The sequence below is a fragment of the Hyla sarda genome, chromosome 4 (genome assembly GCF_029499605.1).
Source record: "Hyla sarda isolate aHylSar1 chromosome 4, aHylSar1.hap1, whole genome shotgun sequence".
In the NCBI taxonomy this organism is placed as follows: Eukaryota; Metazoa; Chordata; class Amphibia; order Anura; family Hylidae; genus Hyla; species Hyla sarda.
Window position 1 is genome coordinate 98322790 of NC_079192.1, and position 15239 is coordinate 98338028.

Below are 15239 nucleotides of genomic sequence, written 5' to 3' on the forward strand. Positions count from 1 at the left end.
ATGTGTGTGTGTGATGCATGTACAGTATGTAATGTGTACAGTGTGTTGTGTGTGTATGATGCATGTACAGTATGTAATGTGTACAGTGTGTGTGTGGGTATGATGCATGTACAGTATGTAATGTGTGCAGTGTGTGTGTATGATGCATGTACAGTATGTAATGTATACAGTGTGTATGTATGATGCATGTACAGTATGTAATGTGTACAGTATGTGTGTGTATGATGCATGTACAGTATGTAATGTGCACAGTATCTGTGTGTGTATGAAGCATGCATGTACAGTATGTAATGTGTACAGTGTATTGTGTGTGTATATAATGCATGCAGTGGCGGATCCAGGGGGGGGGGGGGTCCCGTGCGTGCGCCCATTGGAAAGCAACGCGGAGGAGCGGAGCAGCGAACAGGACATGCGCTGGCCAGCATGGTAAGTGACCAGCGGCACATCAGCTTTAGTGCTCCGACCACCACTCCTCCAGTCCAGGGACCTACTGCTATGGTGGCCGGACAAAAGGAGCAGTGGTCAGAACACTGGCAGTAAACAGGCATACAGCCTCCAGCCATACACTGTATGGCTGGAGGCTGTATGTCTGTGGGGGAACATACTACACCTAATGTGGGGGGACTATACTGCACCTAATGTGGGGTAAACTATACTGCCAACCTAATGTGGAGAACTATACTGCAGCTAATGTGGGGAACTATACTGCACCTAATGTGGAGAACTATACTGCACCTAATGTGGGGAACTATACTGCACCTAATGTGGAGAACTATACTGCATCTAATGTGGGGAGAACTATACTGCACCTTATGTGGAGAACTATACTGCATCTAATGTGGGTAGAACTATACTGCACCTAATGTGGGGGAACTGTACTGCATCTAATGTGGGGGGAACTATACTGCACCTAATGTGGGGAACTATACTGCACCTAATGTGGGGAGAACTATACTGCATCTAATGTGGGGAACTATACTGCACCTAATGTGGGGAACTATACTGCCTAATGTGGGGGAACTATACTGCACCTAATGTGGGGGAACACTGCTGGCCTAGTGTGGGGAGAACTCTGCTGCACCTAATGTGGGGGGAACTCTGCCGCACCTAATGTGGGGGGAACTGTGCCGCACCTAACGTGGGGGGAACTGTGCCACACCTAACATGGGGTGAACTGTGCCACACCTAACGTGGGGGGAACTGTGCCGCACCTAACGTGGGGGGAACTGTGCCGCACCTAACGTGGGGGGAACTGTACCGCACCTAACGTGGGGGGAACTGTGCTGCACCTAATGTGGGGGCCTCATATCGACGTTCACGTCGTGCTCCCAGCATTCAAGGGCCATCGTTACTACGTCCTGACGCCGGCCCTAGAGTGTGACATGCGTGAACATCAAGGGGGGGGGGCCCCGTGTCCATTTTGCTTGGGCCCCCCAAATTCCTTCAAGAGTCTCCCCTTATAAACCCTGGGAGGAGCTAGTTCTCTTTGAGTCTTTGCTGAGATTCAGTACAGTCAAGTGTCTGGTGTCCTGAGGAGACCTAAAGCCTACCACGCAGTTACCAGCCCACTACCCCACAGGTGAACATAAAAACCTGGTAAGCTACAAACGGGGTGAAGTCTGTCTAGTCAGTCTCAGTCAAGTCAGTCAAGATTAATCTGTGTCAAGTCAGTGTGGCCCTGCATCAAATTATCCAAGTCCACTATAAGTCCCAGCAAGCCCTAAAGGGTCTGAAGTCACTGGTCACCTCCTTGGGCCTGGCTGAGCTGTTAAGACTGTTACACCTGTCTACCTCAGTAAAGCTGCTGCTGTTCCGTAACTTGGCGTCGGAGTCATTATTTGCCCCCGTGTCTAGCCCAGGATCCAGCGGTATACCTTCAGGTGATGAAGAGGTTAAACCACGCCCTGGCATCACAAACACAAGGGGTTAATGCCATCGGCCCTCATCACACCTTCACCACAGTAGTGTGGCTTGAGACATTACATCACTAGTCAGGTGATCAGAGGGAGCCTGTCTTTGCTTTAATGGGTGAAACAACTGCTAGATGGGAGGAAGATCATTCTGTTTTTGCAACAGCTGGAGGCACCCTGGCCAGAAAATACTAGTCTATTGCATTAAAGAGATCACAGGTGTGTTTCAATTGATGGGATGGCTGGTGTGGGAGGTAGAATAGTGACCTCACACTTACAAACAAGGAATCATGGGATTTGTAGTTTAAGGGAAGAAACTCCAACAAGAAATAGCCAGCTCCCAAAAAGATAGCCACAGCTTAATGATAATCTCACAGCATAGCAAATTAGGTCCAAGACAAGTGCGGATCCTTCCTAAACATGTCTATTACTGTAAGGCAGGTATGTACTAAAATCCCCATATGTTGGATAATCCCTTAAAGTCTATGGGCAGCATAAAGATAGCAAAGTGCTTTAAGCTTTTCATCTATTTAATCATAAATGTTCTACTAAATGACTTCAAAGGGCATTCTGGTTTCAGAAAATGAAAGATGCATCCATAAATAAAAGTTCCACTTTCTTGTGTGAGTTTCAAGAGTTCTAGTTGTTATTCTATAGGAACTTTCTTTATACCAAGTCCTGGTCATGTGGTAGACGCATAGCTGCATGGCTGGTTACAGGACACAGCTCTAATACACAATAATAATAATCAGCAGCCCACCCGATTGTCCATCTCATGACCAGGACTACTTTGTATCCACTGGAAGTTAAAAAATAAAGGTTCCCATTGAATAACACCAAGCAGATATCTTAAATATTGTATAGAATTGATATAGGAAGTATATTGGAAAGTTTGATAATGTATCATTCTCCAATAATAATAATATTAATTTGCTAAAACTTAAATACTCCTAAATAAATACTAGCTAACACGTCAAGTTGGGCTACAGTCATTCTGCATATTTTCTGGAAACGCCTGCAGTGCATACAGTAAATGTAGTCATAGACCCCCATTACCTGATATAGGCCAAATAAATATCCCTTTGGCCTCTGTTTGTCAGTAGGCATAAGGATTGAGGTTTTTGCTTTTTTTTTTTACTGTATGGAATAGCGTTACTGACTGCACGCTTCCCTATAGAGGCAAGCAGTAAAGAGGCACATACTGCACAGTATAAGTTTTTGTGGCATTGGAACCTATATATGAGTGATGCTACTTAGTGGTTCCCTTCAGAATTATCTATCACATGTATATATTGGGGACCCTCCACCCGACACTTCAAGACTATATAAAAAAAAGTAGCTCTCTTCCAGATGGAAAACAACTCTTTACCTACTGCTGCTTATGGTAGATTGCTACTCTGTAAATCAATGCAGTCTCCCCCAAAGAGAAACATTACGCCCTCAAACCACGTTGATCAAATACAGATGTTGCTTTACCGCAACTACTAAGTTTTGTCAAACAGTAAAAGGCCCAGATATCTTCTGGATATGTACAAAGGGAAAGTCAGACATAGAAGGCCCATTTAGAAGAAAGCTTTCAAGGTTTTTGAATGGAATCAGAAACCAATACAGGGCATAAACCAGGGTAAATAATCTACAGAACAGCAGAACAGATTAGCAGGGAAAAAAAGCAAAGCCGATTGAGAAATTGGCTATGTTTTCTGTTATTCAGTGAAAATGACCTACGACTGGTGAAATCACATTCACACAGGACAAAATCTTACAATGACGAGGAACAAAAGGCCCTAGAAGATGTCATGATTTGATTGGAGACTAATGAGTAAAATCCATCATGGAGCTTTACAATAACCCATGTAGTAATATTATTGGATCTAGTGATCATGTTGTTCATAGAGAGTTGTCTTACCTTCCCCCAGGGGGTCCAGGGTATGGATCATGAGCTGAAATATGGTACTGCGAATGGTGCTGTTATGCAGAGAGGCCGAACTCCCACCTCTGGTAAGGAAAGGCTTCAGCTGGACAGAAGAGGGACAAATATTATTTTATATTAATGCTTAGTTATTTTCACGCTTTATGAAATTGTATATTTAACATCATATTGGAAAGGAAACCCCACTAATTCATATCCACCTTACTAAATACATCAAATTGAACTTTATATGAACACAAGGTATCCAGTATTCAGCACCAGATATAGAACCCCCACTACCCATATTTCCAAAAAGTTACATTGGTGGTTGAGATAAAAAGTAGTCTGGCACTTAGGAGACTTGGTGAAGATGGCTCCCATAAAAGACAGCTGGTAAAGGTGGTGCCTAAAGAGGAGTTGATGTGAAAAGCGTCCACATCCAGAGAAATGTTGAAGGAGTGGTCTGGCACAAAAAAGATGTGATGAGGAGCACCTCGAGAACTTGGGAGAAGGGAAGTAAGTGTTTAGGCACCTAAAAGTATTGATAAGGAGAGCTTTGACAGCTAGAGAAGTTGCTGTCTGGAACATAAAAGAGCTTGTGAGGATAGCTCCCACAGTTCTAGACCTTGGAAATGACTGGCCTTGCACCTAGAAAAGGAGGACTCCCATTGCTGGAATGCTGGGAAGGAGTGGCCTGGCACATAGATAAACTAGCTCCCACTGTTGTGGATATAGGAATGAGTTGTCTGGCACCAAGAAGAGCTAGTAAGGAGCGCTCCCACACCTGAAGAGCTGGCAAATTTGTGGTCTAACACACAGAAGATGTCATAAGAAGCATCTTTAAATGTTTGGGAAACAGTGGTCAAGCAAAGAGTTGGTGGTGATAGCCACCACATTTGTATTGCTGTAGAATGTATGGTCTGGCACACATAACACCTAGAGGTCTGACTTAAGGCTTAAAGGGATTCTGCAGCAAAAATTTACTTATTCTCTATCCACAGGATAGAGATAAGTGGCAGATCATGGTGAGTCATACCACTGGGACCCCCGTGATCTCCTGAAGGGCCTTAGCTCTCTGAGAGGAGCATGTCCAGGGGTCAGCACGTACCCCATTCATTTCTATGGGAGCGCCAGAGATGCCGGAGTACAGCACTCTGATCTCTTCAGTGCTTCCACAGAGAATGAATGGATTACGTGCTTACCCCAACAAACACTCCTTTCAGGAGATCCTATGTATAGGGGATAAGTTACCTTTTGCTGCAGTACCCCTTTAACCTGACAACTAAATATCTCAGGAAAGCATGAGAAGGATAACGCTTGTGATATCAAAGATGAAAAAAGTCCTTAAGGGAAGCTGTTGGAATTGCTAAAAGCCTAACCAGAGATTGTTTATTACTGCACACCAGAGGTTAGAGGCATTATGAATACAGTTCAGATCATTTGCATAAGAAATATGCTTTTAATGTTAATAAAATTATATTTAATGGTCGACATGCAAATAATGTAATTATGCAAGTATTATTGAAATACTGGGTTTAGGGTCACACTGCTCCACATTTATTTTAAAATTTTATTACTACAAATTAGTTTGCCAAAGCTATCCGATACCATATGTAGGATTTAAGTTGTGCCCTGAAAGAGCAAATTTCTGATGCAGAACTCTGACTTGCAGACAGTCATAAATATGTCCCTAAAACAAACGAAGCATGAATGAAAGTTCACGCTTTCAATTTGCAAGTGTACAACATTATATCTTACACACAGGTAAGACAGTAAATTGGATTAGTACATTTGAGTCTGTATTAAACTCCTTGGATCACCTACCTTTAATCTGTTGTTGTCTTCTGGTGGCTTTGGCTCATCCCCTGCAACTGACCCATTGCCTTTCTGTACATAGACATGAAAAGTAACCATGTAACACCATCAGTCAGGACAAACATGCTCAACTATCAGCAACAACAGTGTTAACAGTACTGCGTAATGGAAAATTGCAGATATTTGGAATGAGAATTATTCAATTATTCAGATTTTTATTTCAAATCCTAAATTTGTGTTTATTTCCCAGGTGTCAAAGATAATTTGATTCATATGATGGATTTGGCTTAGGGCATAAGAGAATGAGATTGATCTTCACTTTGCATGAAATGTTCAGAACTGCCCATTCATCTCATATATTTCGCTCTATTGGCATGGAGACATAACATGAAGTGTCATAAACTTGGCCGCCAGGTTAAATCATTTGATGAACAGGTTTATTTTGGAAATAAATCGAAAGGGCAAAGTGCTCAGGATTTGTATTCTTCTGCAGTGCATCAATCATTACCAGTTATATAACATTAAAATACACTGCAGAATACATATTGATTACAGTGTAGATCAAGGACAACATCTATTATGTATTTAATGCATCTGTCATATAAAGCCCCTGGCATTTCAGACATTTATAAGTGATATTATAGCAAAAAATAATATTGTATTGAAATCTTTTAGTGTATATGTTACACGCAAAGAACATGAAGTTACAACATAGTTAGAAGCACAGTTAGATTAATTGATGTAGAAGTTTGCAAATAAAGCAGTTTGCAATCTTGTTTTAGGTTAGAGATTGCCCCCACTCCTTCACGTCTCCAGTTGCAGGGAGTCCTCCAACATGAAAGGATTGTGGGGTAAGAAGGTGGTTCTGGTATTATTGACATCCCTGCTCTGAGGCTTAAAAGCCGTACGTGTGGGACCTCTACACTTGTCTAAGTAGGGAGCAAAGGTGACTACTGGATGTAACCCTAACAAAATGAAAACCTTTGCTACCGCACTGTATAAATTAATCCTACAATCCTAGTTTTTCAGTTTGTCATGAAGAAATATGGAATGGTGGTTAGTTTAAGGAATTATGTTATTGTTAGAAAATAGTAATGCTGAATATAGCAAGGTCACTATTGACACACTTCCATTTATGATGGGTTGAAGCACAAAACCTATATTATCCAAAAAGATACTAATGGGATCCCTAACGTTAGCAGGCCATGCCATTCTGCCCTCTTAGGGAAAAAAAACACAGAGTACAACTGAAAAAACATCAGAACGGAATAACATACAGAATAACACAAGCATGAACAGCCATAGTTGATAAGGTTACATAGTTGATAAGGTTAAAAAAAGACAAGATTTCATCAGGTTCAACCTAAAACCCTACTGTGTTGATCCAAAGAAATGTTTTTTTCCCGACTCAAAATATGGTAATCATAATAAATCTATGGATTCATGTGCTATCACCAGAAATATAGTATCCATTACTAGTAAAATGATATTTCATACTTGTTTAGTGAATCAATCATCACAGCATCATGTGGGAGAAAGTCTCATTGCTCTTACAGTAAAGAATTCCTAATTGAGATGATGGTGAAACCTTTTTTCCTCTAAATGTAGAGGATGTTTCTTGCCATGTTTACAGACCTACACATGAAAAGATCACTAGAAAGATCTCTGTACTGTCAATTCCTATATTGGTACAGTGTGATCAGATTGCCATTAAAACATCTTTTTTCCCTTAACTAAATAAGCCAAAGTTTGATAAACTGTCTTGGTAATGCAATTCATCCATTCCCTTAAAGGAGTTTTCCCATTCAACTAACGTAGTTAAACCTGTAGGGAACATCAAGTTAAATATTTTTGCAAATACATTTATTTATCAAACTTGAATCCTTCTTCTGATATTGCTGCTCCTTTCCTCCCCTTGTTGACAGAAGGAGGGGTGGTTGGGCTGGTGTGTGCGTGTAAATATTTATATATATATATATAGAGAGAGAGATCCAAGGGGGTGAACACTTATGCAAGATGCTGTGAATATATGCCAGCCCGACCACATCTTCTAGAGTGGAGCAGTGGTCAGTAACCTTGACAATGAGCTGTCAACAAGGGTGGGAAGGAGCAGTAAATATATTTGCAAAAAGATTCATCTTGATGTGTACTACAAGTTTAACTATGTTAGTTGTGATAACCCTTTAATTATACCTTGAAACCTTGGTATGAACCATTCTAATGATTATGACATTTCATCAGTGCCAAATTGAAAGTATAATAAGGAAACAGTTCTTACGCGATCTAATAAAAGCAAGTTCATGTTAATCTACTACACTTAAAGGGGTTCTCTCATGAAGAAAATGGGGGGAATGTATCATTGTATGTGTGAATCAGGTTTTTTCCACCATTTGCCTGGGTGTACATCATGCGTAATTCCCCGAAATGTATCTAAAAGGTGCACGTTCCTCATAAATAACTAAGTAGTTTAGATCTTATTAAGTTTACAGTGTGGTCTGGGCTAAAGTGAGATTGCGCAAAGCTCCTTCGACTTCAACCACTGTTACGCCGAGCGCTCCGGGTCCCCGCTCCTCCCCGGAGCGCTCGCTACACTCCTCTCACTGCAGCGCTCCGGTCGGTTCCACGGACCCGGGGCGCTGCGATACCGCCTCTGGCCGGGATGCGATTCGCGATGCGGGTAGCGCCCGCTCGCGATGCGCACCCCGGCTCCCGTACCTGACTCGCTCTCCGTCAGTTCTGTCCCGGCGCGCGCGGCCCCGCTCCCTAGGGCGCGCGCGCGCCGGGTCTTTGCGATTTAAAGGGCCACTGCGCCGCTGATTGGCGCAGTGGTTCCAATTAGTGTTTACACCTGTGCACTTCCCTATATCACCTCACTTCCCCTTCACTCCCTCGCCGGATCTTGTTGCCTTAGTGCCAGTGAAAGCGTTTCCTTGTGTGTTCCTAGCCTGTGTTCCAGACCTCCTGCCGTTGCCCCTGACTACGATCCTTGCTGCCTGCCCCGACCTTCTGCTACGTCCGACCTTGCTTCTGTCTACTCCCTTGTACCGCGCCTATCTTCAGCAGCCAGAGAGGTTGAGCCGTTGCTAGGGGATACGACCTGGTCACTACCGCCGCAGCAAGACCATCCCGCTTTGCGGCGGGCTCTGGTGAAAACCAGTAGTGACTTAGAACCGATCCTCTAGCACGGTCCACGCCAATCCCTCTCTGGCACAGAGGATCCACTACCTGCCAGCCGGCATCGTGACAGTAGATCCGGCCATGGATCCCGCTGAAGTTCCTCTGCCAGTTGTCGCTGACCTCACCACGGTGGTCGCCCAGCAGTCACAACAGATTGCGCAACAAGGCCAACAGCTGTCTCAACTGACTGTTATGCTACAACAGTTACTACCACAGCTCCAGCAACCATCTCCTCCGCCAGCTCCTGTACCTCCTCCGCAGCGAGTGGCCGCTTCTGGACTACGACTATCCTTGCCGGATAAATTTGATGGGGACTCTAAGCTTTGCCGTGGCTTCCTTTCCCAATGTTCATTACACTTGGAGATGATGTCGGACCAGTTCCCCACTGAAAGGTCTAAGGTGGCTTTCGTAGTCAGCCTGCTGTCTGGAAAAGCCCTGGCTTGGGCCACACCGCTCTGGGACCGCAATGACCCCGTCACTGCCTCTGTACACTCCTTCTTCTCGGAAATTCGAAGTGTCTTTGAGGAACCTGCCCGAGCCTCTTCTGCTGAGACTGCCCTGTTGAACCTGGTCCAGGGTAATTCTTCCGTTGGCGAGTATGCCGTACAATTCCGTACTCTTGCTTCTGAATTATCCTGGAACAATGAGGCCCTCTGCGCGACCTTTAAAAAAGGCCTATCCAGCAACATTAAAGATGTTCTGGCCGCACGAGAAATGCCTGCTAATCTTCATGAACTTATTCACCTAGCCACTCGCATTGACATGCGTTTTTCCGAAAGGCGTCAGGAGCTCCGCCAAGATATGGACTCTGTTCGCACGAGGCGTTTCTTCTCCTCGGCTCCTCTCTCCTCTGGTTCCCTGCAATCTGTTCCTGTGCCTCCCGCCGTGGAGGCTATGCAGGTCGACCGGTCTCGCCTTACATCTCAAGAGAGGACACGACGCCGCATGGAGAACCTCTGCCTGTACTGTGCTAGTACCGAACACTTCCTGAGGGATTGTCCTATCCGCCCTCCCCGCCTGGAAAGACGTACCCTGACTCCGCACAAAGAGGAGACAATCCTTGATGTCCACTCTGCTTCTCCACGTCTTACTGTGCCTGTGCGGATGTCTGCCTCTGCCTTCTCCTTCTCTTCTGTGGCCTTCTTAGACTCTGGATCTGCAGGAAATTTTATTTTGGCCTCTCTCGTCAACAGGTTCAACATCCCAGTGACCAGTCTCACCAGACCCCTTTACATCAATTGTATAAACAATGAAAGATTGGACTGTTCCATACGTTTCCGCACGGAGCCCCTTCTAATGAGCATCGGATCTCATCACGAGAGGATTGAACTTCTGGTCCTCCCCAATTGCACCTCGGAAATTCTCCTTGGACTTCCCTGGCTTCAACTTCATTCCCCAACCCTGGATTGGTCCACTGGGGAGATCAAGAGTTGGGGGCCCTCTTGTTCCAAGGACTGTCTAAAACCGGTTCCCAGTAACCCTTGCCGTAACTCTGTGCTTCCTCCAGTAACCGGTCTCCCTAAGGCCTATATGGACTTCGCGGATGTTTTCTGCAAAAAACAAGCGGAGACTCTACCTCCTCACAGGCCTTATGATTGTCCTATCGACCTCCTCCCGGGCACTACTCCACCCCGGGGCAGAATTTATCCTCTCTCTGCCCCAGAGACTCTTGCCATGTCTGAATACGTCCAGGAGAATCTAAAAAAGGGCTTTATCCGTAAATCCTCCTCTCCTGCCGGAGCCGGATTTTTCTTTGTGTCCAAAAAAGATGGCTCTCTACGTCCTTGCATTGACTACCGCGGACTTAATAAAATCACGGTTAAGAACCGCTACCCCTTACCCCTCATCTCTGAACTCTTTGATCGCCTCCAAGGTGCCCACATCTTTACTAAATTGGACTTAAGAGGCGCCTATAACCTCATCCGCATCAGAGAGGGGGATGAGTGGAAAACAGCATTTAACACCAGAGATGGACACTTTGAGTATCTGGTCATGCCCTTTGGCCTGTGCAACGCCCCTGCTGTCTTCCAAGACTTTGTTAATGAAATTTTTCGTGATCTGTTATACTCCTGTGTTGTTGTATATCTTGATGATATCCTAATTTTTTCGGCCAATCTAGAAGAACACCGCCAGCATGTCCGTATGGTTCTTCAGAGACTTCGTGACAATCAACTCTATGCTAAAATTGAGAAATGTCTGTTTGAATGCCAATCTCTTCCTTTTCTAGGATACTTGGTCTCTGGCCAGGGACTACAAATGGATCCAGATAAACTCTCTGCCGTCTTAGATTGGCCACGCCCCTCCGGACTCCGTGCCATCCAACGTTTTTTGGGGTTCGCCAATTATTACAGGCAATTTATTCCACATTTTTCTACCATTGTGGCTCCTATTGTGGCTTTAACCAAAAAAAATGCCGATCCCAAGTCTTGGCCTCCTCAAGCGGAAGACGCCTTTAAACGACTCAAGTCCGCCTTCTCTTCGGCTCCCGTGCTCTCCAGACCTGACCCATCTAAACCCTTCCTATTGGAGGTTGATGCCTCCTCAGTGGGAGCTGGAGCTGTCCTTCTACAAAAAAACTCTTCCGGGCATGCTGTTACTTGTGGTTTTTTTTCTAGGACCTTCTCTCCGGCGGAGAGGAACTACTCCATCGGGGATCGAGAGCTTCTAGCCATTAAATTAGCACTTGAGGAATGGAGGCATCTGCTGGAGGGATCAAGATTTCCAGTTATTATTTACACCGATCACAAGAACCTCTCATACCTCGAGTCTGCCCAACGGCTGAATCCTCGTCAGGCCAGGTGGTCTCTGTTCTTTGCCCGATTTAATTTTGAAATTCACTTTCGGCCTGCTGATAAGAACATTAGGGCCGATGCTCTCTCTCGTTCCTCAGATGCTTCTGAAATTGAACTCTCTCCTCAACACATCATTCCTCCTGACTGCCTGATTTCCACTTCTCCAGCCTCCATCAGGCAAACTCCACCAGGAAAGACCTTTGTTTCTCCACGCCAACGCCTCGGAATCCTCAAATGGGGTCACTCCTCCCATCTCGCAGGTCATGCGGGCATCAAGAAATCTGTGCAACTCATCTCTCGCTTCTATTGGTGGCCGACTCTAGAGACTGATGTGGTGGACTTTGTGCGAGCCTGCACTATCTGTGCCCGGGATAAGACTCCTCGCCAGAAGCCCGCTGGTTTTCTTCTTCCTCTGCCTGTTCCCGAACAACCTTGGTCTCTGATTGGTATGGATTTTATTACTGACTTACCCCCATCCCATGGCAACACTGTTATTTGGGTGGTCGTTGATCGATTCTCCAAAATGGCACATTTCATCCCTCTTCCTGGTCTTCCTTCAGCGCCTCAGTTGGCTAAACAATTTTTTGTACACATTTTTCGTCTTCACGGGTTGCCTACGCAGATCGTCTCGGATAGAGGCGTCCAATTTGTGTCTAAATTCTGGAGGGCTCTCTGTAAACAACTCAAGATTAAATTAAATTTTTCTTCTGCATACCATCCTCAATCCAATGGACAAGTAGAAAGAATTAACCAGATCTTGGGTGACTATTTACGACATTTTGTTTCCTCCCGCCAGGATGACTGGGCAGATCTTCTACCTTGGGCCGAATTCTCGTATAATTTCAGAATCTCTGAATCTTCCTCCAAATCCCCGTTTTTCGTGGTGTACGGCCGTCACCCTCTTCCCCCCCTCCCTACCCCCTTGCCCTCTGGTCTGCCCGCTGTGGATGAAATTTCTCGTGATCTCTCCATCATATGGAGAGAGACCCAAAATTCTCTCTTACAGGCTTCTTCACGCATGAAGAGATTCGCGGATAAGAAAAGAAGAGCTCCTCCCATTTTTTCCCCTGGAGACAAGGTATGGCTCTCCGCCAAATATGTCCGCTTCCGTGTCCCTAGCTATAAGTTGGGACCACGCTATCTTGGTCCTTTCAAGATTTTGCGCCAGATTAATCCTGTCTCTTACAAACTTCTTCTTCCTCCCTCTCTTCGTATTCCTAATGCCTTTCATGTTTCTCTTCTTAAACCACTTATCATTAACCGTTTCTCTCCCAAATCTGTTCCCCCCACTCCTGTCTCCGGCTCCTCGGACATCTTCTCCGTCAAAGAAATTTTAGCATCTAAAAAGGTCAGAGGGAAAACCTTCTTTTTAGTGGATTGGGAGGGTTGTGGTCCAGAAGAGAGGTCCTGGGAACCTGAGGACAATATCCTGGACAAAAGTCTGGTCCTCAGGTTCTCAGGCTCCAAGAAGAGGGGGAGACCCAAGGGGGGGGGTACTGTTACGCCGAGCGCTCCGGGTCCCCGCTCCTCCCCGGAGCGCTCGCTACACTCCTCTCACTGCAGCGCTCCGGTCGGTTCCACGGACCCGGGGCGCTGCGATACCGCCTCTGGCCGGGATGCGATTCGCGATGCGGGTAGCGCCCGCTCGCGATGCGCACCCCGGCTCCCGTACCTGACTCGCTCTCCGTCAGTTCTGTCCCGGCGCGCGCGGCCCCGCTCCCTAGGGCGCGCGCGCGCCGGGTCTTTGCGATTTAAAGGGCCACTGCGCCGCTGATTGGCGCAGTGGTTCCAATTAGTGTTTACACCTGTGCACTTCCCTATATCACCTCACTTCCCCTTCACTCCCTCGCCGGATCTTGTTGCCTTAGTGCCAGTGAAAGCGTTTCCTTGTGTGTTCCTAGCCTGTGTTCCAGACCTCCTGCCGTTGCCCCTGACTACGATCCTTGCTGCCTGCCCCGACCTTCTGCTACGTCCGACCTTGCTTCTGTCTACTCCCTTGTACCGCGCCTATCTTCAGCAGCCAGAGAGGTTGAGCCGTTGCTAGGGGATACGACCTGGTCACTACCGCCGCAGCAAGACCATCCCGCTTTGCGGCGGGCTCTGGTGAAAACCAGTAGTGACTTAGAACCGATCCTCTAGCACGGTCCACGCCAATCCCTCTCTGGCACAGAGGATCCACTACCTGCCAGCCGGCATCGTGACAACCACACTACTTATTGATAAAGAATGTATGTGTAAAAGTTGCAAAGTTTTTGCACAGTTCACCCGAAAATTTTCAATGATAAATTCCTACAAATGCCTTTCCATATGTCCTACTTGATCATAGATAAGTCACATTGGAGGGTGCTTCCCCTCTTATAACCAGGTAATAGCAACTTATAAGCCCAGCAGGTCTATGTATTAAGTGATCCCTATTCATTTGAAGTCTATAGCCAACTGCAGCTTTTCCTGATGATAACAGATGATTGGCTGGGTTTTCTGAAGCTGTACCTAGTGAACAGCAGATGGCCATACCACCTTTTGTTAACTACATCTTTAAATTTGAAATTTATATTTACTTTATGTCTAATTTCTGCACTGTAGAGCTTTATATTGTCCTCCATACTGTTGCTGTCTATCAGACATAGCACTAGCATCTCCTAAATTATTGCAGATGGTCACCAATATTAAATATACTCCATGTGGCATATCTGGTCACTAAGCAAAATTGATTTAGCCCAGCACCAAATCAAGAGCTGTGGTACCTTCACCCACTTTGATTGCAATCACCCCTGTGTCAGATAACTACATATTAACCCACTCTATTAGGCCTTTAATTTTGACCATCATTTAAAGTAATAAAAAAACATTTTAAGTACTCACTAGGTCACAATCCTACAGGTCCGGTTTTCTGACCGGACCTAAAAGCGTGGTATACCACGGTTTTAGGTCCAGACAGAAAACCGGATACGGGGCAAAAATAAGCCGACCAAAGTAACTATAGGATTCCAGTCAGCTCATTCAAATGAATGAGATTCGGGGTGGTATACCGCGGTTTTAGGTCTGGTCAGAAAACTGGATACGGGGCAAAAATGAGCTGACCTGAGTCACAATCTGACTCTGGTCGGTTCTATAGGGTGTATTTTAGAGACATAGAAGAGGAGGATCCTTTTTTCTGTGTACAGGATATCAGAGCCATTTGAAGCTCCCATAGGACAACTGAGGACAGAGAGGGACAACTAAAAGTTAGAGATTAAGCCCGCAGAATAAAAATCTGGTGACGAATGCCATATACAAGTTATATAATGGTCATATGTCCAAATAGTGCTACTCTACATTTAAACACACAAAATAGCTTTTCCTGAAAAGTTACCTGAAAAGACAGGAATGCTTTTACAAAGTGATCCGTTTATTGTGGGAAAGTTATGAGCTAAAAGTCACTTTTACCCATAGATGCAGTTATCTTTAAAATGGGTTAAAAAAAGGAAAGCTATTGAAGTAAAAAAAAAAAAAAAAAGACTTGCATGAAGCCAGCACACAAATCGGGCAGCAGATAAACACATGGGCACACTACATAGAGAGGCAAAGGAAACTATACCCCAAACTAATGCATTTCAGACTGGATGACCCTTAATTATAGCCAGCACCCATTGGCTA

At 45.3% G+C, this 15239-nt stretch overlaps 1 protein-coding gene across 13 annotated transcripts in view; it reads right to left on the bottom strand.

Annotated features, from left to right (window-relative positions):
* SLC24A1 (solute carrier family 24 member 1) overlaps positions 1–15239 on the bottom strand; it is a 143909-nt gene that overhangs the window by 80997 nt on the left and 47673 nt on the right. For all 13 annotated transcript variants that reach the window (XM_056571719.1, XM_056571714.1, XM_056571710.1 and 10 more), the window contains 2 exons: positions 5644–5706; positions 3817–3925 (listed from right to left, as the gene is read on the bottom strand). In XM_056571719.1, coding sequence (XP_056427694.1) covers positions 3817–3925; positions 5644–5706 — 172 coding nt within the window. The remainder of the gene's footprint in view (positions 1–3816; positions 3926–5643; positions 5707–15239) is intronic.